The 27,075-nt window shown below is 48.4% G+C and overlaps 1 protein-coding gene across 16 annotated transcripts in view; it reads right to left on the reverse strand.

The window, feature by feature from the left end:
* Positions 1–445: 445 nt before the first annotated feature.
* The window catches only part of FGFR2 (fibroblast growth factor receptor 2), a 104,180-nt gene continuing 77,550 nt past the window's right edge, over positions 446–27,075 (reverse strand). For 6 of the 16 annotated variants that reach the window (XM_086681040.1, XM_086681039.1, XM_086681036.1 and 3 more), the window contains 9 exons: positions 24,588–24,739; positions 21,601–21,722; positions 19,154–19,264; positions 17,501–17,691; positions 10,230–10,352; positions 9,405–9,475; positions 7,044–7,181; positions 5,311–5,416; positions 446–2,148 (listed from right to left, as the gene is read on the reverse strand). In XM_086681040.1, coding sequence (XP_086537166.1) covers positions 1,984–2,148; positions 5,311–5,416; positions 7,044–7,181; positions 9,405–9,475; positions 10,230–10,352; positions 17,501–17,691; positions 19,154–19,264; positions 21,601–21,722; positions 24,588–24,739 — 1,179 coding nt within the window. In that variant the 3' untranslated portion in view covers positions 446–1,983. Of the gene's footprint in view, positions 2,149–2,177; positions 2,241–5,310; positions 5,417–7,043; positions 7,182–9,404; positions 9,476–10,229; positions 10,353–17,500; positions 17,692–19,153; positions 19,265–21,600; positions 21,723–24,587; positions 24,740–27,075 lie in introns of those variants that run through there. The other 10 variants (XM_086681038.1, XM_086681037.1, XM_086681032.1 and 7 more) reach the window with 3 other exon arrangements.

Raw genomic sequence — 27,075 nt, forward strand, 5'->3', positions numbered from 1 at the left:
CTGAAGCAAATTCTCCTCTCCGTACATCATGGGGAAGCCAGCCTAAGAGGTTTCAAGGTCCCTCCCCAGGGTCCCTATCTTCTGAATACGTCTTTCAGCACCTGTCATCCTTACAACACCACGTCCCTGTTTGCAAAGCTCTCACCCATGCCATCCCCCGTTTGCTCTTCTGGGAGAAACTAGGGCCCACAAAGCTACAAGGACATCTTTGGGGCCCTACGAAGCAACAGAGCCAGAACATAAACCAACTTCCCCTGATTTTCCACGGGATCCACCGGTCTCAGGGTCCCAGGTTCTGCTGGTCTCAGCCAACCCCTCTGATAATTCATCACCGCTTTGTAGCCAACAACGAGCCTTCCCGGCTCTGGCTTTCGTGCAATCCCACCGAACAGCACTGAGTCGACACCCCTCCAAGCACAGGAAACCATTTGGTGAGACAAGAGTATTAAAAAAATAAGCTGCGTGACATTTATTTTGTCTTGTTAACATTAATATCTGTAGAAACATTTTTATTGTCAGTATAAAAATTAACAGGCTTTATTAAATACTTTCTCCAATTCCGTAACAAATAGAATCAGTGTAATCTGCATTCATGTTGCATGGTTATAGCAAAGTGAGTAGGTGTTTCCAAAGCAAAACACGATACTTGAAGACAGAACCAACAACACGGCGACATCGTGTCTGACACGGGTATCAGGCTGGATCTTTCCGCGAGGTCCTGCCAGAACGACACGGAAGCAATCCCTTAAAAAGATGGAAGTATCCCCCAAACTATCAGCAGAACAACTCAATGTTCAATTTCTACGATGAGATGTTAAGACTCTAAAAGGCTGCTCTAACGCCAATGAATCTGGAAGCCATTATCAAAATTCACCGAAGAGAATACAGGCTAATCTGATTAACGTGCGACTCAGGCAGAAGTCCAGCTGCCGGAGAGAAGTACATTCTGCTATCAGCTCGACTAAGGTCCATCCTTGAGGGATGGATTAAGGCATCTTTTTAAGAGAGCGCTGGTACCATTTGTCTTGGGAAGTCCAGTTACATGATCCACGGGCCCAGTGACAGGGCTGCACAGCAAAACAAAATACTTTCCTATTGATGGGGTTCGCTTACTATCGGCATTTTGGTGGTTTAAGAACAATCATCTGACAGCAGAGTTTGAACAAATAAATCAAAACTTCACTTTCCCCAAATTAGTCATATTCGGTAAATATTTCTCTTGTCAGAGAATCTGACAACTAGTTAAGTCCAAGCAAGAGATTAACTAGTCCGATGCGCTGCCTGCATAGAAATGCCACTTAAATTACGAAGAAACAAAAACACAAAACTATAAATGATTAATTGTTTTGTATATTACCAATTCATTAATAAATTAATGCTATACCATTTTCCCTGAAAGCAAAAGTATCCTTCCACCTCTGCTCGGTGAAAATTAAGAAATTCTGTGTAAGAACAGCATTTATTTAGCAAATAGCTATTAAAAAAAGAGACCAATTTTTCTAGGTGCGTTGGGACATCCATTTAAAATCAATACAAAAAATAATTCCTTGTAAATATATAATATATATTTATACATAATTTGAATATATTTACATACACCCAGCACCTATATACTGCAATTGTGCTCTGTAAGTGTGTGCTGACATATATTTTCTCCAATTATTACAAAATTCACAAGGCAGGCAGAACATACGTTTGCCTTGAGTCCAACTGGTCCACAGCCAGTACCCACAGTGGGTCATGGGCGCGTGGTGGCCCACGGACAAGTCGATTGCCCCAGAAACATTCTTCTTCTCCTGGTGAAGGTTACAAGTTTCCAACTGTATACACTCTTTACACGTGTGCCGATTACTTTTCTAATTATTTACTCCTCTGATCCATATATACAAGTGGAGACAGCAAGCTCCCGGGGGCGTGGCCTCCCTGCTCAGCGTGGCTAGGTTCTCGGTGCCGTCCTGTCTGGGGACAGAAGGACAAGCCCGTTCATGTTTTAACACTGCCGTTTACATGTGGATACTGAGGAAGGCATGGTTCGTAAGGCATGGGGTCCGGAGAGAAAACAGAATCGTCTCCTGAAGAACAAGAACTCCTTGTGTCAGGGTAACTAGGTGAATACTGTTCGAGAGGCTGACTGAGGTCCAAGTATTCCTGAAAGAAGGGAAGAGAGACGTTTTATTTCATCTTGGGTCAGGATAACAAGGTGAATACGGTTCGAGAGGTTGACTGAGGTCCAAGTATTCCTGAAAGAAGGGAAGAGAAGACTTTTATTTCACACGCAGTCTCTCGAGACGCGATAGCGGGGACAGGACAGGGGCGCCCCTTGAAGATTCCAGAGATCCAGCCCCCACCCGGGTCCCACCAAGACCTCCTCGAGACCCCAACTAGGTTTACTCCAGGCTGCCCTCGACTTTTCTCTCACAACCCATCGTGACTGAACTATGGGCAAGCAGGGAACATCCAAACCCAGCTGATAAGAAGGAGGTGCCGACCGGTCAATTCCACTCGCACAGACCCCAGGCGAGCGGCTGGCTATGTGCCTCCTCGAGAGAGAGCACCCGGGTCAAATTCGAGCCCCGGCAAAATGACAAAAACATAATGTGCTGTGGACTCCTGGGACCCCTTTAAATAGCTGAGACCATGAATATTTATTTTACGAATTACATTTCACTACTGCAGTTTCTAGGATCATTTAAGGGGAATATGTCTCCCTTCAGCGGGTAATTTCACAGATGTAATCATCACTCTCAGAAGCCCTCTGAGTTGAAAATGTAAACAGGTTCAGAAAAGGCTCGGATAGACTCGTGCATGTTCAATCCATAATGGACTGTTAAAGAAAAGTTTGAAATTCAAAAAGGGCTCTTCTGAGCTCCCCGGGCGACCCAGGATAACATTTCCTCCGACTTATGGTAGGCTCTGAGTCCACTGCCTGGTCTTGTATGGCCCATGAGCGAAAAATGGCTTTTTAACATTTTTCAATGGTTGGGGGGGGGGGGGGGGGGCGGCGGTGGAAATCAAAAGACGAATAGTATCTCATAGCATTAAAATGATATAAAATGACATAAAATTTCAATGTTAGGGTCCATCAAGTTTTATCCGGAAGACAGACACTCATTTACGCATCGTCCGTAAGTGCTTTCTCACCCTGATGGTAGGACTGAATATTGCCAACAGAGACCGTCTGGCTCACAATGATGACAATATTTACTATCTGGCCCTTTACTGACGAGGTTTGCAGACCCCCATTCTACGAACTATGGGAAGATTTCTAAACGGGGAAACAGCCGGGCCTCGCTGCCCCCGCTGGGCTCACACACTGGGGCCGTTCTGCTCACACCCCCCAAGCCAGTGACATTCCAGGACAGGCGGTTTTGCTGAGGGGAGACAAAAAGTGCAGACCACAGCACAACCAGCCCCCGTGTTATCAGAAAAGAGCCCACAGAATGTTGGCGACCATACATTTTAAAAGACAAAAAAAATTTTTTTAAATTAAAAAAAAAAATAAACCGCTATAATTCATCACCAGGGTTGGCAAGAAAAGAACCCTCATCCGAGAGTGGGGGATGTGTAAGTTCCAACAGCATCAGCATTAACCGCACAACTGGAAACAAACACACCCACCACATCAAAAGAGAACTTTTTGCTTACAATGATAAAAATGAAATTTTGTCCTAAATGGAACCATTTTTCTCCAGCATATGGTAATGATTTTCAGAAGGAAAGAAACTTCGATTTTTATATCCGTTAGACAATATGGCATTCTGCTTTATTTTAGGATGCTAGATGTAAATTTCAGCATGAATGGGCCCGCTTTAAATATAAATATATAAATAAAGTAGCACGGAGCATGGACGCAGGACCATTAAAATGGAACATTAGTGCTGTCCCAGTTGCTACATGCAGCCATAAATGTTCAGATCTGATAGGGAAAAAAATAGGAATATCAGTGGAGTCCAAGTCTAGGGTTAAAGGAACTTACACTAGAAACAACAATTTTGGCAGGAGAAGAAAGTTGCTTTTTTTTCCCCCCCTTGAACTATTCCTTTCCTTTCAACTTCTGAAGGTCAGCTGTATTCATTTAAATGCAATCTCTCCTTTTATCAGCTACAGTTAGACGCACAAGATAATGTTGCTGGCTTAAGGCTTCGGATTATTTCTTTTTTGAAAAAATCATTCCCATACTATTAAATGTATTATTTAAAAATACGTTAAATGTATTATTTTTATTTAAGCAATTTTAAGCTTTCGTTGCTGTTGGTAAGACAACTGTGGGTTTGGGGGAGGTTTTTTTTCTCGTTCGGAGGGAAGACTGCTCTCTGTACCCTCACTGAATGTCTCCAATTCGTTCATGAACAGTTTTTTCGTGGGGGGTTTTCTGGCCTTGCTGGGTTTTATGCTCTCTCCTGCTCAGATCATACATTTTCCACAACCATACAGATCACTCTCTGTCTGCATGCTGAAGCAGGCACTGCCCGGACTGGATTCGGACAGTGAGGGGTGTTTCTTTTACTGGTACAGACTAGAAATATTTTATAGAAAAAATATTTTGACAAAAAATACAAGTTTTCACTTAAAAAAAATTGCAAACCGAAGGGGCGCCTGGGTGGCTCAGTCGGTTAAGCATCCGCCTTCGGCTCAGGTCATGATCTCACGGTCCGTGAGTTCGAGCCCTGCGTCCGGCTCTGTGCTGACGGCTCAGAGCCTGGAGCCTGCTTTGGGTTCTGTGTCTCTCCATCTCTCGGCCCCTCCCCTGCCCATGCTCTGTGTCTCTCTGTCTCTCAATAATAAATAAACGTTAAAAAAATTAAAAAAAAAAAAAATCACAAGTCGCCCGTTATAGGAAAACTGTGTGTGCATTCACACACCCGGGGATAGAGGCCACAGGCCGTTGGCGGACAGGGTCACGGCGGACAGGGACAGGGACGTGTGTTGTGCGGGAACTCAGATGGCAGTCCACTGCTTCCAAGGGAGCCCATCGGCGGCTCCTCCACTAACGACTAGGGTGTGGAGTCCAACTGGCCCACGCACCCTCCCATGCAAGCCCAAAGGCCGTCGCCGGACATTTCTCTCCCCTCCCCCCTCTCCTACCCACCACCCCAGAGCCAGAGAGGCGCAGCCTCGCGGAGGGTCCGGTTGCGTGAGTCCGCTCTGAGAAAACTCAGGACTCAGGAGGCGCAGAGATTTTGACTCTGTCTGAGCCCCGTGGGAAAACGATCGACCACAGCGCAGCCTCCTGCGGGCGAGGTTGCGTTGAAAGCGCCGCACCGGCCTCCCAAGAAAGGGCCGCGGGCTCCTGGAAGGGGGGGTTCTTACCTCATTGGTGGTGAGAGTGAGAATTCGGTCCAAGTCTTCCACCAACTGTTTGAACGTCGGCCTCTGTGAGGGCACGGCGTGCCAACAATCCCTCATCATCATATACCTGGGGAAACGGATTTCCTGGTGAATGCATTCTGTACGTACTAGGCGCCCGGCTAGAAGCCAGCTTTAAGAGGCGCTATGGAGACACGTCCGAAGTGATGACAATGGATCAGAACTTTCCAGATGAGAAGGCAGTTCTCTGCACTCCCCCCCCCCCCCGCCCCCACCAAATTCACCTCTTGGTTCCTCTGAAACCAAGCGCTCTGAGCTACAAAAACATCACTTTACCCAAAATGTCTCAGAACAGTATCTATGCCATGAAGACAGACATCTTCACTGCCGGGTTCTGTGCTCCTGTGACGGTGACACCCCATGGGCGTATCACACCTTCAAGGGCACTTTGGGACGTGGCAGGAAAAGCCTTATTATGGGACCAGGTCTCCAGTCTGTCCCCGGCAACCCCCTCCCGCCCCCACCCCCTGCCTGGACCAGAGCAACTACACGGAGAATCTTCTCTCTCACGCTTCGGGTTTTAATGACTGTCGAGGACAAAGCTTCCTCAGATTTTGTTTGTTTGTTTGTTTTAAATGAAGTCTGAAAACCACAACTTTAAGGTAAGGTTTTTATGAATTGATCTGCCATCACTGGGCTGCACGTTAACTTCCTGATTAACTCTTGGACAGGCCCAGGGTCCCAGGCCTTATCTTGATTATGGGTTTCGACAGACCCTCTATAGTAGAAAAAGCAATAGGAATGACAGGCAGCACAATAAATACCTTTATATAATATACTATAAAATGTGGCCATTCATCAGATGTCCACTGTGCAGTGAAAAGTACTCATGGGATTACGGATATAAAATCCCCATGAAACGATACACAATAGACCACAGTCTCTGGGACAATCACTCTTCTCAGTTAACCCTGGGGGGTTGGGAAGAGAGAGACTCCTTTTCAAAGCACTGATTCTACTGCACAGGACACATGTCACAAACACAACATAATTCCACTTGAAGTGTGGGCTAGGTTTTTCTAGAAACCAGCTCATGGTTTTCCAGTCAGACCTGGGGCTCCAAGGGTGGCACCTGGACAAATTTTTAATTCTCTGTGCTAAACCGTGGGTGGGACACAGGTCACCAGACACGAGTCTGCTCCAAGGAAATGGGGGCCCATGTCAATCGTAAGGGCAATCTCCAGCGGTCACAAAGCTGTGGAAACACCCATTCCCCCTGGCTGTGCTGGAGGCCGGCGCACGCAGTGAAGAAAAGCTATCCTGGCCTTTAATCCCCCACTCCATGTGGGCAGCCCCACGGCTTTCCAGCTTGTATATGAGAAAAGGCCAGGCGTATCTCTCCCTGTCTCTCTGAGAGACAACGACAGGACATAGCACAGTGGTCCAGGAAGATCACTCTACAAAGGTAGGAGCCCTCGGCCCGCAAGCCTGATGCCCTCTGTGATTTAAAGCTCACTCCATACACGTCAATGTGCTTTCTTTGGGACAGTCATGGCTGTCAGTGTGGTTATCTACTGCAGTTCTGGGGTTGAGCCCAGAAAGTTCCAGCAGTAACTCTTCTTAGAGTATGTACAGAAAACCAGGGGCCTTAGAAAACCTGAAGTAAGTCAGGAGAAGGGTTCCTGGCATGGAGGGGGGCGGGTCGACACAGCGTCAAGAGAGACAATGGCTCTTACAGTTCATTGGTGCAGTTTGCCGGCTTGTCCATCCTGTGTCCTTCCTTCAGCAGCTTAAAAAGTTCCTCCACCGGAATCCCTGGGTAGGGTGAACCTCCCAAAGTGAAGATCTCCCACATTAACACCCCGAAGGACCAACTGCAAAGGAGAGAGAAAACACAGTTATTACTAACCCACCTGAATCGCAAAAACCCTCAACGTGCCCGGTTAAGAAAATAAACACCCACTCACTTCTCATGTTCAAAGACAAATGACCCGAGCCCTCCTGAAGTTCATCCTACATGTTCCTTCCTGCCCCGAAGGAGCATCCCCAAGTGATGATGATGTGAGGGATGTTCTCAAGGAATTTTCCATCAACAGACAACACGCGAGTGATGGTAAACCATCACTTTTTTTTTTTTTCTTTTTGGTGGAGCTTTGGGGTGGTTGGGTTTTAATTCCATCCCTCTCAAGTGAAGTTGTTCATGTTAAATGCGGTGTTCGCATGTGAGGATCTCGACTCGGAAGCGGCAAAGCTCTTCATGCTGCCGTCCGGCTCTTCCGTCAGCCCATGTGCCTGACCCCCCAGCAGGAGCAGTTGACAGAATAAGGCCAGCAAACCAATGCTGGAGGTAACAGCTGCCCAGCGCAGCCAGTGGGGCATCTGAGGGCACAAACGGTTCCTGATTTACTAAGGTCATGAAAGGAAGTTAGCATCAGGCTGGGGTTAGGATGCAGGAATCCTGGGGTGTCTGGGTGGCTCAGGTGGTGAAGCGCCTGGTTCTTGATTTCAGCTCAGGTCATGATCTCGCAGTTCATGAGATCTAGCCCCCCATCAGGCTCCAGGCTGCCGGCTTGGAGACTGCTTGGGATTTTCGCTCTCTCTCTCTCTTTCTGCTCCTCCCCCTCTCTCTTGCTCGCTCTCAAAATACATAAACATTTAAAGAAAATAAAGGGGAGGGGGGCACCTGGGTGGCTCAGTCGGTTAAGCCTCTGACTTCAGCTCAGGTCACGATCTCACTGTTCCTGAGTTCGAGCCCCACATGGGGCTCTGTGCTGACAGCTCAGAGCCTGGAGGCTGCTTCAGATTCTGTGTCTCCCTCTCTCTCTGCCCCTCCCCTGCTTGTGCGCGCTCTCTCTCTCTCTCTCTCTCTCTCTCTCTCTCTCGCTCTCAAAAACTAAAGAAACATTAAAAAAAAAAAACTTGAAAAAAAAAAAAAAAAAGGTTGGAGGAATCCTAGGCCCGAGACGAGTTTCCCACAAGAGAATCTGAAAACAACTCGCAAGGTACCATGTGCACCTGACCTTGCGGAGACCCACGGCTGGACTTTCTGGGCCCCCTTCAGGATGTTGACAATTCCTGGCATAATCGAGCTGAGATTCCTGCATTTACCTTTGTCACTGTGGCTCTGGAAACACACCCCTACTGACTCTATCCGGAGGAGTTTCAGGTTTGGGGTGAGAAATGAAAACTCTCCCCGGTTCTGTGCAGAGCAAGAGTGGCACCCCCACGCAGGCAGCTGGCTCCTGCAAACACGGGCCCCGGCACCTTCTTTCTGGGACTGTGCTGGCAGGGAATCAACACCCACCCCGGGGGTCTTCCTGCTCCCACGAATAAAAAGAACTCCACTGATTCCAGCTTTTTATTTTGGACAAATTCTAGACTCACGGGACCTTGGGGAAAACAGTACCGAGAGATGCTCTGTAACCTTCCACCCAGCGTCCCACCACGGGAACATCGTGCGACCTCATTTCCAAACCTAAAAGTCGACAACATCAGTTGGGAGCCTGACCCTGACAGTACTTTTAGGTGTTACCATCACGGACATAGTATAGAATGTTCACTCTGTTTCTCTAACGTTCTCAAGGGTGCCAAGACAAGGTCTGATTTTTTTTCAAAGGGTACACAGAGCCATCAGGCCCCGTGGAAATCACCAGAGCAGACCGTGCCCCACTCAGCGTTTCTCTGTCGGGGCAAAGCTAGGATGTGGGGGGGGGGGGGAAGTATGGTAGATGACCATCGAGTAGGAAAAGTTTCAAAATTCCTTCTTTCAGGGAGCAAAGAACATGCCACCAGTTTGGCAAATTCGATAGCGGCTTTGAGGCCGCACATCCGTGAATAAGTTGGGGGGCGGGGGGCACTTCCGCTCTGGCCAGAGGTGGCTTTGCGGTGCGCCTCCCGTGTGCGCTTTGAAGCTGGGCAGATTAGTAACACGGCATTGGTCACCAGCCTACCATAAAATCCGTCCTTTCTAAGGCCGGCTCCTGCACCTTCCAGAAACGTGTGAGATACGGCAGGCACCAAAGACTCAAGAGAGGTGAACACGGTGTTTTTTGCAACGCAACCCAATGGCGAGAAGCCAGAGAAAAGGAGTTACTTACACGTCACTCTGGTGGGTGTACACTCGATCGAAAAGGGCTTCTGGAGCCATCCACTTGACTGGAAGTCGCCCCTGCAAGCGTGGGAAAAAAAATGTAAGAGCCACTCTCTTAAACCCAATTTACTTTAGCAAGCTCAGCAGGCTGTGCCTCACTGAAGAGCGGATGCTAATGATTTTCACTGGTCAGTCAGGAGAGCAGAAGGAATCCGCTCCAGCAGGGCCTGGATAGAACGTGCAAGGTGCAGATTTGGGCGCATGAATAAAATGCCATTTCTCTGGATTCTCATGACCATCTCTCTCCCTAGCACACAGACACATCCTGACCACCTTCTAGGCAAAAATTAACCTAGAAACTCCCAAGCTCTAGTCTTTGCTAGGGAAGTTCTTGACCCAAGAAGCTGCTGGTTATTCACCTTTACTAAAGGTATCTTAAATATAGCTTAAATTTACTTCTTGAGAAATTGGTCAAGAGTAAAGCAAAAGATGGGGTGCCTGAGTGGCTCGGTTGGTTAAGTGTCTGAGTTCAGCTCAGGTCATGATCCTGAGGTCTGTGAGTTCGAGCCCCACATCGGGCTCTGGGCTGACAGCTCAGAGTCTGGAGCCTGCTTCAGAATCTGTGTCTCCCTCTCTCTCTCTGCCATACCCCTGCTTGCTCACTCGCTCGCTCTCTCTCAAAAATAAATAAACATTAAAAAAAAAAAGAGTAAAGCAAAAGAACAGGGATAAAGGGCAGAGGAATGAGCATCTATCATCTTTCATCTAGAACATTCCGTGCCACCCCCACGCCCCCCCCCTTCCTTCCACCACATCATTGCCACTGACTTACGTTTGTGGTCTTTTTGTAATAGTCTATATTGTTGATATCTCTGGCCAGTCCAAAGTCTGCTATTTTCATCACATTGTTTTCTGTTACCAAAACATTTCTGGCGGCTAAATCTCGATGAATGCACTGAAACCAAGAAAGAACTCATTTCAAATGTTTCAAGAATAAAGAGAAAACATACTTCTTAGGATGCAGAGAGGAAATACATCATAAATCAAAAATTGGTTATTTCTTTTCTAATTAAAATAACTAGGGGCACCTGGGTGGCTCAGTCGGTTAAGCGTCTGACTTGGGCTCAGGTCACGATCTCGTGGTTCGTGGGTTCGAGCCCTGCGTCAGGCTCTGTGCGGACAGCCTGTTTCAGATTCTGTGTCTCCCTGTCTCTCCCCTGCTCGAGCTCTATCTCTCACAAATAAACAAACATTAAAAAAAATTTAAAAACAAAACTAAAAAACCAAGGCCCCAGTCATTTTGAAGAGTAAAGATACACCAAGGACCAACACTGGTGTCCTTCATACGAGATCTGTAACTAGATTATTCTAAAATCTTTTATCTCAACACTTGTTCTCCCTCCCTTTACAGACAAACTCAGAAGAGCTAGTTAACCTCCAAAACCACATCATCTTTACCTCCTGGTCAGTCCGCAAACATTGTTTCCATCCCCACACCTCTGAAAGCCGATGGAGGAACCTTTTGTCAGACCAAAGTGAGTTCTTCTAACCCCTCAATTCTTCCCTCTGCAGCTCTGGACACTGTTGATTTCATGCTCCTTTCAGAAACGCACCCCCACCCCCCTTGAGTGCGACCCCATCCCTCCCTTGGCTCACTCTCTTAACCTAGCTTCCTCTCTTCCCCAGGTCCCTGAAAACTGGGGAAATGTCCCATTAATTTTGTGTATTTCCACATACCCCAGGGCTTCTATTGTTAGATACATACAAAAGATTTGCAAATTCCTACCTCTTTCCTGACCTCTCTCTCCTGGGACCCTCCTTGTTATCTTCCACAGGCTATGCAACATTTCCGCACTAACATCTCTCTGGTACCTCCAATTCAAGGTCTCGGCTCTCTCTCAGCGATACACCCCAGAATTCTTTGCACCCTCCTCCCAAGTTCTATTGACATCGACCCCCAAATGCCCCTGCCCTTTGTCCATCCTGCTCTATCCCCACTACTAACCACTTAGCCCAGGACGTCACCACTGCTCCCTCCATCCCCATAGATGCCACACTGCCCCTAACGGGTCTCCAAGCTTCCAAACTCAGCCTTACACACCTGCTAAGCTTCCCACAAGTTGCATTTCTCAAAGTACTAACCACGTCCTTTCCCGGCATAGATCATGACTAACGCCTGTCTGTCCATGTCCCAGAAGACACCAGCCCACACAAAGGGTCCAACCTTATGCCTGTCACCTGCCTGGCGGCAGGGCGGAATGTTGAAATGCTCGCTACACGGGGCGGCTAATTTCTAGTTCTGAAACAAACTCGCTCTTCGCTCTTGGGTCTAGAGATAATTAATTCCCATTTTTCCTTTCTACAAATGATATACTTTTGCAACCTGTTCTAAACATTTCAATTACACTTCAGCATAGTAAGATTTCATCATGATACATGGTAATTAGAATCCCAAATCATCACCCCCTATTTTTTGGAAAAGGTAAGGTATAAAGAGGTGAACAAATATCCCTTTCAAACGCTTTTACACGGGCTCCTGGCAAAGTTAATGACCAGAAGAAGGAGAGTCCTATCAGGCCACTTGACAAAGGCGAAATGGGGCTCTTTGCAGACAGGCGCTCCGCGAAATGGCCAGTATAGAGAAGCCAGCCAAGCTCTCTCTGAAGAATAAATCGGGAATTCTCTTTTCCTGCCCACCGCCCAACAATTCCTGGTTTTTAGATGCTTCTGTGGCCCCCTAGATGCGCAAACACCAGAAAAGGGAAAGCAGAAAAACCCCACAAGTTAGTATGCCTCTGCCTGGCCAGAATGGAAGCAGGAAACGTGAGAGCTCGCAGAAGCCGTCTGGGGACCAGGCCGGGGTGGGAGCCATGTTCCTAGTTTGGAGGCCTCTTCAGATTGAACTTCCAAGCCCTTGGCCAAACTCTCCCGGCAGCGTGCTCCCCGCCGACACGAGCTCTGTGCATTTGGCAAGCCGTGCGGCCAGAAGAATCTGGATTCCCACACGCTGGGCTCCCACCACACATTAGGGCTCAACTCAGAGACGCCACGACAGTGGCCTCCATCATCATCTGGGCGAGAGCCAGAACCTAGCACCTATCTCCCACATCCCACGATGCTACCAAACACTCCCGGCCACCCTCTGGGCTGTAACGCCCACCCTCTGGGCTGAACAGTAAGAGACTTGGAACCAACACGCCAGGAAAAGAAAATAATTAACATCAAGCCAAATTCCCATCATCTGCAGACATCGGGAGTTGTTTTCCAGTGCAGTGCTGATCATTTACATAACTAGGGCCCTCAGACCATTTGGTATTCCATTTCCTAAGTAAGCAGAGATCAACGGGTCACTAAGGGAAGAAAGACTAACATCCTTATGACCCAGACTGTGTAATGGGTGCCTCTGCACGGCTGACCTAATTAAATGCCCATGGCAACCTAGGAGATGGGTATGATTACACCCATTTTACAGATGGGAAAGCTGGTGCTTGCTTTAAAAAAAACAAAACCGGGGCGTCTGGGTGGCTCAGTTGGTTCAGCGTCTGACTTTGGCTCACGTCACGATCTTGTGGTTCGTGGGTTCGAGCCCCACATCGGGCTCTGTGCTGACAGCTCAGAGCCTGTAGCCTGCTCCGGATTCTGTGTCTCCCCCTCTCTTTGCCCCTCCCCTGCTCATGCTCTGTCTCTCTCTGTCTCTCAAAAATAAATAAATGTTAAAAAAGAAAAAAATTTTTTAAAAATTAAAAAACCAAAAGCAAACAAACACCCACTCAGGCTTAACACATGGGAGTACGTTTAACTGCTTTGGGGATTTGGTAAGAAGAAAAGTTAGTGGCCTCTGAACTAGAAACAGCACAACTTTCATAATTTGTACAAGGCTCAAATACCCCATATTACCTAGTTGTAGTATTCCGTGTACATCACGGTGCTTCTTTACCTGCCAACTGCCTAGTTCCCCACCAACACACACACACACACACACACACACACACACACACACACACGCACACACATCGGAAAGCGGCTCAAGGACAGGCCCTACAAGTTCATCTCTGTATCCCCAGCACTGAGCACAGGGCCTGACCCAGTAAATGTTTACTGAGGCGAATTCATAATTGCATTCCATCAGTAATGAGCCAGAGAGCTCACGCAACAGTTCCTTAAGCTGGCCTCCAGTAAGCTCACTGCTAGCGGCCATGAGGCATGCGTATGGGCAGGCCAGGATCTGGCCCTTTCCCTGCTTCTTCTCCTCCACTGTCAGGAAAAAGCCCTCCATTTCTGGAAGCAGTCTCTGCTCAAGGGGACCATTCTTTTTTTTTTTTAACGTTTATTTATTTTTGAGACAGAGGGAGACAGAGCATGAGCAGGGGAGGGGCAGAGAGAGAGGGAGACACAGAATCTGAAGCAGGCTCCAGGCTCTGAGCTGTCAGCACAGAGCCCGACACGGGGCTCGAACTCACGCACCACGAGATCATGACCTGAGCCGAAGTCGGACGATTAACTGACTGAGCCACCCAGGCGCCCCTCAAGAGGACCATTCTTAAGATCTTCATTGACCACCAGCTTCATATCGGTTCTAGGGCTTTAACTGCAGAGGATCCTCAGCTAAGGGAACCCCGCAAGGCCCTATCAGGACACAGCTCTGTCCCTTCTAGCCCACCCTGTTCGAGTGGTCCTCCCCTCCATCCAGAGTGAAGCAGGGATTCCCTGAGAGAGCAGGGGAGTCTGGGGAGCGGGGTGGGTGAGGAATGAACCACAGGGCCAGGTCTGGGACCAGCCACTTTTCTCTGTGGACCTAGGCGTCCCCATGTTGGAAATACAGAAAATGACTTAGACATACCTGCCTGCCCAAAGGCTTCCTGGTACCTCCTAACAGTCCTCGCTTATCCTAAAATCACACCTATCCCAGAGCTGTTCTGAGGTTATGGATGATACTGTATGTAAAAGGCTTGTCCTGTGCCTGGCAGATGTTAAGTTCTCAAAAACAGGTAGTAATTAATCACGGCGAGAATCGCTATTATCACAACCCCATTGACAAGGGCATTTTCGGTCTTCATCCTAAAATGTATTCGCTTGCCCCCTTTCACAAAGTTCACCTGACCCTTGGTTCCTTCTCTACTACACTGAACAGAGGAGGAAGGATGTCCGAGTTCTCAGCTGGGAGCAGGGGCGGATCCCCGCGGGCTCCATGAGCCTGGTGCAAGGCGCATCCTCCTCTCCTGTTCCGAGCAGAAGAACACCCCACCTTTCTGAAACCCCTCCTGTGACCTCTGTACACCACACCCTGCCTTTCCTCCCGACCTCTGAGTCCCCTCAGCCTCTACTGCCATCGGGTGCTTTGAGCCAAGCTCCAGATTTGAGAGTTTTTTCTACTGCCCCTCTGCTCCGCCTCTCCCCGCCTAGATGCCCACCCGTGCCTTGAAACTACACTTCCTTTGCTGGCTGCCGAGGTCCCAGCCCAGCCCTCAGAGCTAAGCTCTGGCCTGCAGCTTCCTGCTTGACAGCGGCCCTTGAAGGGCGCCCGCGCATGTTCAAGGTACATCCTGGATGGCCCACCAGAATCTATTCCCACTCCCTAGTCCTCCTCGTCCCCATCAGCGGCACCGCCATCCAGTCTCTCCGACCGGAAATCTACTCAGTACCCCGACAGCAAAACAGATCCCACATCAGTGGTCTCCTCCAGTGCCTCCGGGAGCCAAGAAACCCTAACACAAAACCACCATCACCTTCCGCAGGACCCCGAGCTTCTAACCCAGCGGTCACGAGCAGCGCGAGAAGGAGCGAGCTTCGCAGCACAAACCCGACCCCGTCAGGCCCCTCCGTGGCTCGCCATGTGCCGGGAGCACCCGGCCCGGGTCTGGGAGGCCCTGAATCAGCAGGGCCCGCCCGTCTCCAACCGCATCTCACACCCTGCTCTCGACGTCCCTCCCCAGAAGCCGCACAGCTCTCCCTCCGCGTGAGCGCCCACACCCGGCCCCGGGCCCCCCACTGACCTCACACTGCCTGTTTCCTGCACAGCACGCTTCTCAGCCTTTTACATACTTACTTTTAGTCCCACATTTCTTGTTAATCTCTCCTGCTGCCGCCCGAGGTTCCTGCTCCAAGAGGTCCAGGCCTGGAGCCACTCCACCACCTGCTATGGGAATGCTTCCCCCTCTCCCACACAGGGAGGGTCCAGAGTGACCAAGACCTGAGGGTCACAACTAGCAGCCTGCGGGCAGGTCATACTCCCCAGGGTTTTAGTTAGGACTATCTGGAAGCTACAGCAAAGGTGAACTAGAACAACGGATACCGACGTTTGCCAGGTTCACCTGTCGCGCTGGTCTTCCTCTCCACACGCAATCCCCCCTGCGCGAACACACTATTTATGCCTGAACCATTCAAAAGTGAGTTGCATGGGCACCTGGGTGGCTCAGTTGGTTAAGCGGCTGACTTTGGCTCAGGTCACGATCTCGCGGTTTGTGGGCTCGAGCCCCGTGTCGGGCTCTGGGCCAGCAGCTCGGAGCCTGGAGCCTGCTTCGGATTCTGGGTCTCCCTCTCTCTCTGCCCCTCCCCTGCTTGCGCCGTCTCTCTCTCAAAAATAAACAAACGTTAAAAAACAAAAAACGAAAAGTGAGTTACAGACCCCACTGATACTTCACACCTTAATACCTGAGCAAAGATCTACCTTTAACACGAGGCCACTATCACCACCTCCAGATTTAACACGGATCCATCTGGCCATACTACCTAATACGGCCCACATTCAAATTTCAGTTCATAAATGTTCTTGATAAAGCTGCCCCTCCCCCCTCCCATCCTGAACAAGACCCAGTCCAAGGTCACGCGACTACATGGAGCTGTCCTGTCTCTTAAGTTGCCTTTAATCTGGAACCATCTCCCCAGTACTTTTTGTCTTTCGTGATGCTGACATTGTGAAGTGATGTCTTGTGAAATGTCCCACATTCCGGAACTGACCGTTTCCTCACGTCAAAGGCTTTTCAGGTGACAAACTCCCCTGGGTTCGTGCACCTGCACACAGAGGCAGGCACCAAACTGTCTCCTAAAACCTACACGGTGAGCACTTTTTTAGGGGGGAAGAAAAAGATCTGAAAAAGTCTTCAAGTCTGGACTCTCTTGAAACAACAACGACAACAACAACAACAGAACACGTGGTAGCTCTGGCCGGGTTCCAATGTGGCCACAGGAGCGGGGGCGGAGATGTGGCCACCCCTCCCCCAGACCCCTAACGCCATGGGGCCAGGCGCGGGCTGCCTCGCTCACTCACAGGACTTGGCACGGCCGTGACCCAGCCCAGGGCCCCACGGTGACAGTGGGCCCATGCCGAGAGAACCTCGCTTCTTTGGGGACCCGAAGATGGGCTTCAAGCTCCAGCACAGGTAGGCAGTGACCCCACCTCTGCCCAAGGACAAAGTCCTACAACCCTCCCTGCAAAGGGTGAGCTCAGGAAGGGTGTCTTGGGTTATCCAAAACGCCCCAGAGGACATCAGGGCACCTGTCTAACTGCTTTCAGAATAACTCAGATGTTTAAAGTTCCACTGCCAGGGGCATGCTTGGAATGCAGACGGTTCACCTCAGGGGACCTGGCCAACTTCTAACCAGAGGGTCACCCCGTGAGAGGAGACAAAATAAACCCAGATGACATCCAGGACTCAGTGTTACTAAAATATCCCTTCGCCTGATCTCTGTTCTTAGAATATTTAATGCCCTTTCAAACTTGCAACCATAAACCCAACACCCAAAGTCTCCGTCCACCAACTCGGCACAGAACGAATACAGCCAAAAACAATCACCCACGCCCCCTCGACGCCCGCAGCTCTCTACCGAGAGCTGAATCTCAGGAGAGGAGACACCTTTTCTGCTCATCTATGCAGTCCCTTGACGTTTCTGAGGCTGCTCTGGCTTTGAAAAGAGTTCACTAAGCCCCTGTGTGAATAATGCAGTAAGTATTTTCCAGGTTGTACAAGACATGCAAGGGCCTGACTCAGCAAACGAGCACGTCCAAAGAGCCTGTTTTCTTCACAGGCTTTTTCTTTCTTTCTTTTTTTTTTTTTTTTTTTTAAACTGGAATCTACCCAACTGAGGAGAATGTGAAGGACTCACTTTCTGGGAAGCCAGGTATTCCATGCCTCTCGCCAGCTGGTAGGTGCAGGACACCAAGTCCTTGAAGGTCATCTGCTCCTCGGGGACGCGGTTAATGTCATAGGAGTACTCCATCCCGGGGGGCCTGCGGGCTCGGAGGTATTCCCGGAGGTTGCCCTTCGAGGCGTACTCAACTATGACATAGAGCGGCCCTGCGGACGGAGTAGAGAAAGCAGCTCAGGAAGGCGACTACCCTTCCCAGATCTGCCCCCCCCGGGAACCTCAGCACAGTGTGAGCTCTCACAAGCCGGCGCTTTTTTTGTTGAATTTGAACACATGGAAAAGCACACGCAAAAACAGGACAGCGGCACCTCTCCTCTTCCCCAAAATGCCAATCGACACTTGGTCAAGAGAGCCCCCAAAGTCTTCCAGAAATAAACAGAGGTACGGCGAGTGCCCCCCTCCTGGCACTCCTGTGCCCTCCTGGAGAGCAATGGCTATCAGAGATCTCTCTCTGCCCGTTCATTTTAAGTCATTTTACCCACATATATGTACCGATAAACAATGCACTGGTTTCCAGCACATAAATGCGTCGTGAAGATACGGCTTTGCAACATTTTCCCCCTACGTATTATCCTTGAGGAAGAACCCAGTCGGGCTGATAAAAAAAAAAAATCTAGATCATTCCTTTCAATACCTATATATACATTCTACCATATAAATAGGCCACACTTTATTTATTTCTCTATACTTATAGGCATTTACGTTGCTTCCAGGTTGGTAATAAACAAACGCTTCTGGGTACGCCTCCTTACGCACACGTGAGATCCTTTCTCCGAGGCACAGATCGGAGGTTGGCAAATGACAGCCTGCAGGCCAAATCCTGCCCACTGCCTGTTTTTGCAATTAAATCGTATTGGCACGCAGCCAGGCCCATTCACATCTGCATCATCTGTGGCTGCTTTCTCGCTACCGGGCAAACACGAGTCGTGGCCACCGAGACCCACGCTAAAGGCCACCAAACCAAAAATATCTACCATCACCCTCCACAGAAAGTCTCCCGACTCCCGGTATCGACCTAAAAGAGAAGCTGCTGAGGCAAAGATAGGATTTTCAAGTCTATTAATTATCCTCAATCGGAGTCCCAAAGTGCTAGTCAGCTCCCCAATGGGAGAAGCCAGGGCTCTGTCTCCCCCGAGGCAGATAACGTGTCCCTTCCTTCTACTCTCTCCTCTTCTAAGCTAGTCTTGGGAGCTCAGCCATCCGCTGCCCATAGCAAGACATGGCTTCCTCAATCCCCATTTTAAGGCATTTGTCAACCCAAACATAGGGTCTTCTTTTGAGAAATCCCTCTTAGCACCATCAGACAAAACCACAAGGAGCCTGTCCTTTCCGAACACCCTCCAGGTGATGGCCTCAGAACAGCAGGACTCTATAAGGCCCTCCCATCCAAAGCCACCCAACGCCTACCATTCCCCAGTCCCCCAGTACGGTCACAAAGTCCCCTTTGTGTTCATGGCCAGGAACATCTTCCTAAGGGGATTTTTAAAGAGAACTTTCAACATGCACTTGAGGTGCCCGAGGAGCAAGATCCAAAAGTCCAACCGTTTCTAAAATGATGCTAACATTGAAGCGTAAATTATTTGGATGAAAGCATTTTTTCCTCCTACTCACCATCCTGAGTGCAGGCTCCAAGGAGATTTATGATATTTTTGTGTTTTCCAATCATCTTCATCATCTCCATCTCTGACACAAGATCAGAAAGATCCTTCTCTGTGGCATCATCTACAAACATTCGGTAAATTAAAAACCAGTTACTTTTCTCTTAACCCGTCAGCTGCTGCTGTAAGTCATTGCCAAAAACGTAGTTGAAACAGCATGAAATTGAATTTTAGAACCAGAAAAGACTTTCCAAATCATCTCCTTCATTTTACTGGGAAGGGGGCAAAGGCCCGGACGGGGAACTGCCCGGATCCGTGTCAAATAGCTAATTTGGGGTCAATGAGGTCAAAAGTCAGGACTAGAAATATAGACCTTCTTCTGCTAAAGGCCAATTCTTTTCCAGCAAACCTCACAAATTGCGGGGGCGGGGGGGGGGAGGTGTTTAAATTCATCATGAAATAATTCCATCCTCTGGCAGATCTAAGGGGCCTCAGAAAAAACCTTATCAAACTTCAAGATGTCTGAAAACAACTGTGAGCGCATCAGGGGTGGGGAGAGGGACCCGGATGAGGTATGTCAAATCACTACAGACTTTCTCTAGACCAAGTGCTGCTAATCCAAGCCCTTGTAGCCCTTAGAAAATTCACAGACAGGTTCAGGGGGCACCTCATAACTGTGTGTGTGTGTGTGTGTGTGTGTGTGTGTGTGTGTGTGTGTGTGTGTATGTGTGCGCATTCTGAGTGGGCAAAGGCCCATGCCTTCTATAATGGGTTTCTCAAAGGGGGCTGTGATTCTCAACATAAAAGAATTAAAGTTTTCTAAACTTCTGCTCTATAATTTCAAGAAAAGCGTCTTAGGTCCTACAGTCACAGGCTCACAGCTTCTAGAAAGTGGCAAGCCTCTTCCACGTGAACCTCTCTGAGCTAATTCAATATGGAACAATCTGCATTTACTAAAACAATGAGATAAGGAAATACGTAGCAGCCTCACTGCAAAAAGCTTTTCAGCTTCACAAAAGGAGGAGCAATGCAATTAACTGACTGGAGGGTAAGACAGACACACAGAGCACAGACAGGGCCGGGATGTTGCTGTGAGCCACCCACTGGCTGTAAAAAAAGGACGCCTGACAGGGCTCTGGGGCTAACGTCTTCCTCCATCCTGAAAGGGAGGACCAACCTGGGTACATCCAAAGAAATAATCCCCCCAGACCTCCACTTCTGAACTCCAGACGCCAAACAGAAGTTCTGCCAAAGGAGGCGGGAAGCCTGGGCCCTCCCCACACGTGCCCTGGCACGTGGCCAGGGGGTGCCAAGGTTGGCTGTTGTGGGGCATGCGGCCCACCACACCTGCCACGCAAGAGGGCCAGGGCCCACGAGGCAGGCCCCGGCCACACAAGACGAAAGCCAGAGGGCCACCTCTCTTGGTGGAGCTGAGACACGTGGGGTGGGGGAGCACAGTCCTCCCGGGCATCAAACTCCAACGTGAGGACCTCAAAACGCCCCAGTTTTCTTGGGAGCCATGCAGATCAACAACTTAAAAAAAAAAAATCATCTTTCTTACTCCTTCCACCTGCTACCTCCCCACACAGGGAGGGACAGGATCATCCCACGACAGCCCATGAAAGAAAGAAAGAGCCTAATTCAGGAAGCATCCACAAATGGGTCAGGCACCCATATTCAAGAACAGGTGTCTCTGCCCAGACACGTGGGAAAAACCATCCTTTCTAAGATCCCTACGACAGGATTTATAATGTAACCGTTCCCTATAACTCGTCTCATAAAAGAATACTGTGGAGGAAGAAGTTAATGTTTGAAACGCCGTAAGCTCCTTGGACATAGGCACGAAGCAGGGCTAGAAGGTCAGTGCACAACGACATGTGACGTTCACGTCCCGGGGTAACTGCTCACATGGCCCAGAAGGTTCTGCCCAGCCACCGATCCTGCTGGTGTCGTTTAGCTTTCTAAGGGATTCTCCCAGACCGGTGTCAATTCTGTTTTGTTTCTCTTACAAAACAGAAGGTGTGACCTCCTCTCCCTGCACCCCCTCACTCCCTCCAAAAGGGTCAACCTTCCTTTATTTGTAAGGGAAGGTTTGGGACCCAAATCCAAGAGGCCGATGCTCCTCTAAATTAATCAATCATACGTGAGTTGCTACTTTCTAAGCATCTACAAAAATAGAGGGAATAGGAAATCACGGTCATCACCTAGGAGCTGATGAAGAACAATCTGGGAGGCTACCACTTTCTAACAAAACTGGCTTTTCTTTCTTGTAAGTGCACACAGCTCAAGATAAATCGTCTGTCCGGGATGCTGATTTATATGGAAAACTTCTCAACCCCTAGGTCAACTATGTGCTCTCTGACCCCTGCCATGATAGAGTTCACATGCCACAAAAGGAACATTCTTGATAAGACTTTCCACCCCTTTCCCACCCCCACCCATCCCCCTCACCCCACTCACCTTTCAACATCTTCACTGCCACGGTGACTGCTTCCTTGGGCTTCTCTTTGTCAATCCCCACTGCTTCAGCCATGACCACTTGCCCAAAGCAACCTTCCCCCAGAGGTTTGCCCAGCGTCAGCCTAAATGTGTAAATAGGGGATTAGCACACGGCATCTGGTGAAGGGGTGTAGCGAGGGAAATTCCAGAACTAAATATAAAAATCTTTCAGCGGCTTGCAAAAGCATGGAGCATTTATCATATGGAACTAATGAGACCTGGGGTACACACGCGCTTGAGTATTTTCTTAGTGACGTTTTAGAGAATGTCAATTACGGGTGGAACAGCTATTAAATTTCACATTTGTGTTCACGATTTATTTTCTTTGTGGAAGGTATCCTCGCTAGTGAGGTGGTCAGCTTTCCTAAGTGCTAACAATGCGGAGCTTTTGATCTTGAGCCAATTGAATATTTGTAATTTAGAATGTCTCAAAGAAAAAATGTTAAAGCTGTTCTTATTTTTTTTTTTTGTCTCTGTGAAGTGAGGTCTTTAAAATCACTATTATTCAAATACCAATGGATTTTACGGTCACATTCCTGGCCAAGTTACATGATATGAATCTTAAACGCATTTCAAGGAATCTCTAATTTTTCCCTAAAGGAAAAAGAAAATTCTAGAAATTGAGGGGACTCTCTTTTGACCTCACAGTTTAGAAAATCCTTAACTACCCAAAATTAATAATGAAGAAAACCCAAAGTGAACACAAGGAACTGGATTTCTAAGCTCAGAAGCTCGGTGCACACCATACTAATAGCTATAGATTTGTCTCTGGGCATTCTCGAAGCCAAGAGAACAGAGAAATCTTTTGGATACTTATGAATGTGGTTTTTTCACTTAAGCACAACACAGTGAAGTATTAAGCTGCCTTTAGTAAATAAACACTGTTTATGATAAGCACACAATGGTTTGCAAAAGCTAAGCAAAGACTGAGGGAGGCGTATGCTATGCTGAGGTCATTCTGTTTCTATCCTGAACTAAAATTAAATTTAATATCTTGGCAAAAAATAAACATTTGCATTGGAAAAATGGCTAATTTATGTCCTATTGCCCCGCTACGACAAGCGTAACAATCCTTTCTTTGTATAACTTCTGCCTCCAATCTAATAAACTGCTTCTAAATAGCCTTCATTCACTGGAAGTCTGCTCCACCTACGTTTGTGCTAAACTCCGTTTTGAAATGCCTAGCGCTCAGATTTTCCGCACCGAGGGTCCTCCCCCAAGGTGGGAGCTAACGGTCAGGCACACACAGACTTCCACTGTTGGCTGCAGCGTCACAGGCGACAAAAACCGTGCACTGAACCTGAGAGCTGGGATTTCTTACGATACGATCGCAGCCCCCTAGTTCAGTCCTATTCGTGCAGGAATGTGCACGCCCTCCGACTGGTACACTCAAACGAGGGAGCGAAGTGGCTTGGTGAGAAACAACCCCGTTCTCATTCCACCTTCTCCGGGGAAGGGAACCACACCTTGTGTTTTCTCTGATGCCTCCCCGGTTATTGTTCAAGAAACAAGTCCCGAATGAAGAATGGTCCTTTCGCTACAGGACACAAACACACTGGAAATTACCTCCATTAGCTCTCTTGACAGAGTGACACCTGTATAATTATTTTTGGTCCTAGCTTATGGCACACATTAGTATCTCGAAATTGGCTGCTGGGAAACAAAACTGGTGTGGAGTTGGGTGAATCGAAATCATGGGTGCCACGTAAGCTACCTCTCTTCCCAAAGAGAGCTCGTCATACCCAGTCTCTAGAAAAGCTTATCTTGGTACCTCCAAGTTTGTGTAGGAGTTTCTTTGATTGTAATTAAACGCTTCTCTGACTTAACTTTAGGGAGATAACTGCAAATGCCAAGACAGACAGGGAGTGAAAGCTGTATCCAAGCCAGGCAAGAGGTTACGGCAGGTGAGGGAATGTAGACATATAGTCTGGGATGTCCACCTTCTACTATTCCCAATGTTCAGATTCGAACGACTACAACAAGTGAGCTGACGGTCTTCAAGGACTGTCATACTTCGTCTTCTGGGCAGGACCAGAAATAGAGGGCTGGGAGCACAAGATCTGCCTCACAGACTCTCTGCCAGGCCCCACCATCTTCTTGATGTTTGTGGTTCAGAGCTCTCAGCCTACCCGTACAGGAAGGGAAACACAAGGCAGGGAAACTCAGAAGCCAAGAATTGTGCTCAGTCCTGGGAGGTCAATACTATGATCTTTAGTTTATAAAAATGGAAGTTCAGAAAATCAAGGTTGCCTAGCCACTGGCTAGCTGAACCAGGATTCAGATCCGGTCCAAGAGAGCCCAAATACGTGGACATCAAGCCAGATCAAGAGATAAACAGCTCCCGGTAATGCCTTCCACAGAGCCCGGGTGGGCATGCTGATTAGAACAAACATCTGATCAGAACACCTCCACACCATCCACTAAGGAAAATACTATGGACCACGGGAAATTTGATGTCAGATACCATATTTGAACCATTTCAGCCCCATATTACATGAATAACCATTAAAAACAGCCAACACTGAGTGAAGACTCCTAGGGCAATTTGCATTTTACATCTAATTGCTCCGAAGAAATGGACTACAGAACAGTCATGTTCTAATCACCAGCGGCTGGAAGGTCACATGTGTTTTTATAAGTGGGATATTTAGTCCATGTGACTGGGTATGAATGATCTAAACAGCAAAAAAAAAAAAAAAATGCTAACAAGGTACCATCTTGTTTGGAGACCAGCCATGCCTAGTAGCTGTTTTTAAAGAATGATTAAAAGTGAGAGAATCAATTCTTTTCTTTTTCAGGAGGTGGTTAGAAATACAACCTCACTCACTCCTGTTGACATCGTCAGACATGACCTTTGCAGTTAAGGACCATAAAAAGAAAATGTCAATCCAACATCCCCATTTAGACCTAAGTCTCCATCTGGGGATGTGTCCAATGGAAATACTCACTTATCTCTTGGAAACTCCCACTTTGGGTCTTCTGGAAGTTCATACTCGGAGACCCCTGCCAGCATGGGGGTGTCTGCCGTTGAGGAGAGGCGTGTGGTTATCCTCACCAGCGGGGTGTTGGAGTTCATGGAGGAGCTGGACTCGGCAGAAACCTGGATACAAAATGCAAAGACACAGATGTAATCCTGGCTCCACCTGAGAAGGCTGGCAGCCAGCCAGGGCCCAGCCAGATGGCCGATTCTTAGGAAGAAAGGTGGGAGGGCCGGCCAAAGTCAAGAATCGGATTCCAGCTCCTCTGTCTTCCTATCTCGGCAGCACCACATCTCACCCACCTCCCATGCTCCCAAGACCGGGTTTGCAAACATCTTTAGACAGCACCCGGTCAAAATAGAAGTCATCTTTCTGTCCGAATTCCTCACGACAGCCACCTGAGGACACAACAACAACCCCATGAGCTTCATTACTGCCTTGTTACCTGTCCCGGAGCCCCACGTGACCAATCTCCCCATACACCAGCTCATATCATGAATCAATTCTGTGCCTGTGAAATTCCGTAAAAACTTTTTGTTAGACGATCAGCTCTCCGATATGGCGTCTGTCTTTTGGAACGAAAAGCCAAGCGTCTCAAGGAACTAGCTCTAGGATTTGAATGTGAAGGGCATCCCATAGCTCCAAGGGTCTTAATTCAAGGTAACCGGAGACCCAGGCACTGAGGGCCATTCTCTGCTTCCCTCCTAGTCCTTCTGGGAACCGGTGACGCCCAGGCCATTCGACGGAAATCAACTGCCTCTTTGTAGAGACTGATGGATTGAAAGCATGGGGCGAAGAGTCAAGGAGAAAAAAAAAAATGCATCCTTGTATTCATAATCATGTGGGAAATCTCCTCTTCCATCTGAAGACTGCAAGGGCTACACCGAGTTTTCTCATTCACCCCCCAACCATTTCAGTCTGCGTCTGACAAAACAGTTACTTCTTAAATACGGTGTCTTTCCTGGGCTAGTTTCTATAAGGAAAACACATGTGGAGCCCACTTGAAGGCCAATCCCGAGGATGACTACACCATCCCGGTACAACTGTGGGCTGCTTGACCACCACCTCACTCTAAACCATGAACACGACTTTGGCTCAAGAAAGTTGGAACATGAGGCTTAACGTGGTCCATCAAAGCAGCCCGCAGTTCCTCTCTGGTTCGGTCCCCTGCAAGACTGCCCAGGTCAACAGGACTCTCCAGCTACGCTTACAAACACACCTTTTCTTTTTTTTTTTTAAGTTGTATTTATTTATTTTTTGAGAGAGAGAATGAGCAGGGGAGGGGCAGAGAGAGGGGGACAGAAGATCCGAAGCAGGCTTTGTGCTGACAGCAGAGAGCCTGATGTGGGGCTCAAACTCACAAACTACGAGACCATGACCAGAGCTGAGGCCAGACACATAACCAACTGAACCACCCCGGCGCCCCCAAACATACCTTTGAAGTTAAGGTGGCAAAGACCGAGGGCAGATAAACATACTTAGTTGCGATGACCTTTCGCAAGGTAGAGTTTGAACCATTCCCGCCGGGAACAGGAAGACCCATACTTTCCTGAGACAAAAATCTTCATTCTCTCCTTTGTAAGCCCAAAGTGCCCTGAGAAATCCAAGAAGAGCCCAAGAATGGACTGGGGTGGGGGTTTGAGGTGGAGTCATTTTAGGAATAGGAAGTTGGTTTCGGTATTAAAATAAAGACGTATGGAGTGCCTGTTTGGCTCAGTCAGTTAAGCATCCGACTCTAGATTTCAGGTCATGATCTCACGGTTCTGGGGATCGATCCCCACATCGGGCTTTGTGCTAACAGCTCAGAGCTTCCTTGGGATTCTTTCACCCTCTCTCTCTGCCCCTCCCCTGCTCATGCTCACCCTCTCTCTCTCTCAAAAATAAATAAAATAAATAAAAAATAAAATCAAGACGTATGGGATTTTTAACCCAGAATTTCTATCATCTTTTAAAACGTACAAGAGAACACTTCTGAGCCCTTCTGAGCGGTCTTTTGACAGGGGCATTTACTCTTAAGCTTTACATGCAGAGTATGAGCAAAGTCATTCGCTGGAAGCAATTTAAAAATAACTTTTTAAAAAGGAGCTGAAGAATCGTAACTTTTGGAGCTGAGAAAGACCTCACGGATAGACTCGGCTCCAAGAGGCTGAGGCCTCACACCCAAGTGTCTAAGCACTCAAATGGCAGGAGGAGGAAAGGACAAAAGGTAACTGTGTGAACTCCCGTGGAATCCAGTCCTGCTCCCCACTAATGCCAGGGACTAGGCAGGGACGGCACCCTGGCCAGACAACCGGGAACACCCCCTCCAGACTCCACATGGGCCCCAACTCACTGCGCTACACGGCCTCAGTACAGCGCTCTCAGAAACCAGGGTCTCTCAAAAAACATCAAGATGTACACAGTTTTCAGCGACCACACAAACATCCTGAGCTCCATCCGCGGAGAAGGAATCAGAAAG

The sequence above is a fragment of the Puma concolor genome, chromosome D2, assembly GCF_028749965.1.
Source record: "Puma concolor isolate L17-30 chromosome D2, mPumCon1.1.hap2, whole genome shotgun sequence".
Lineage (NCBI taxonomy): Eukaryota > Metazoa > Chordata > Mammalia > Carnivora > Felidae > Puma > Puma concolor.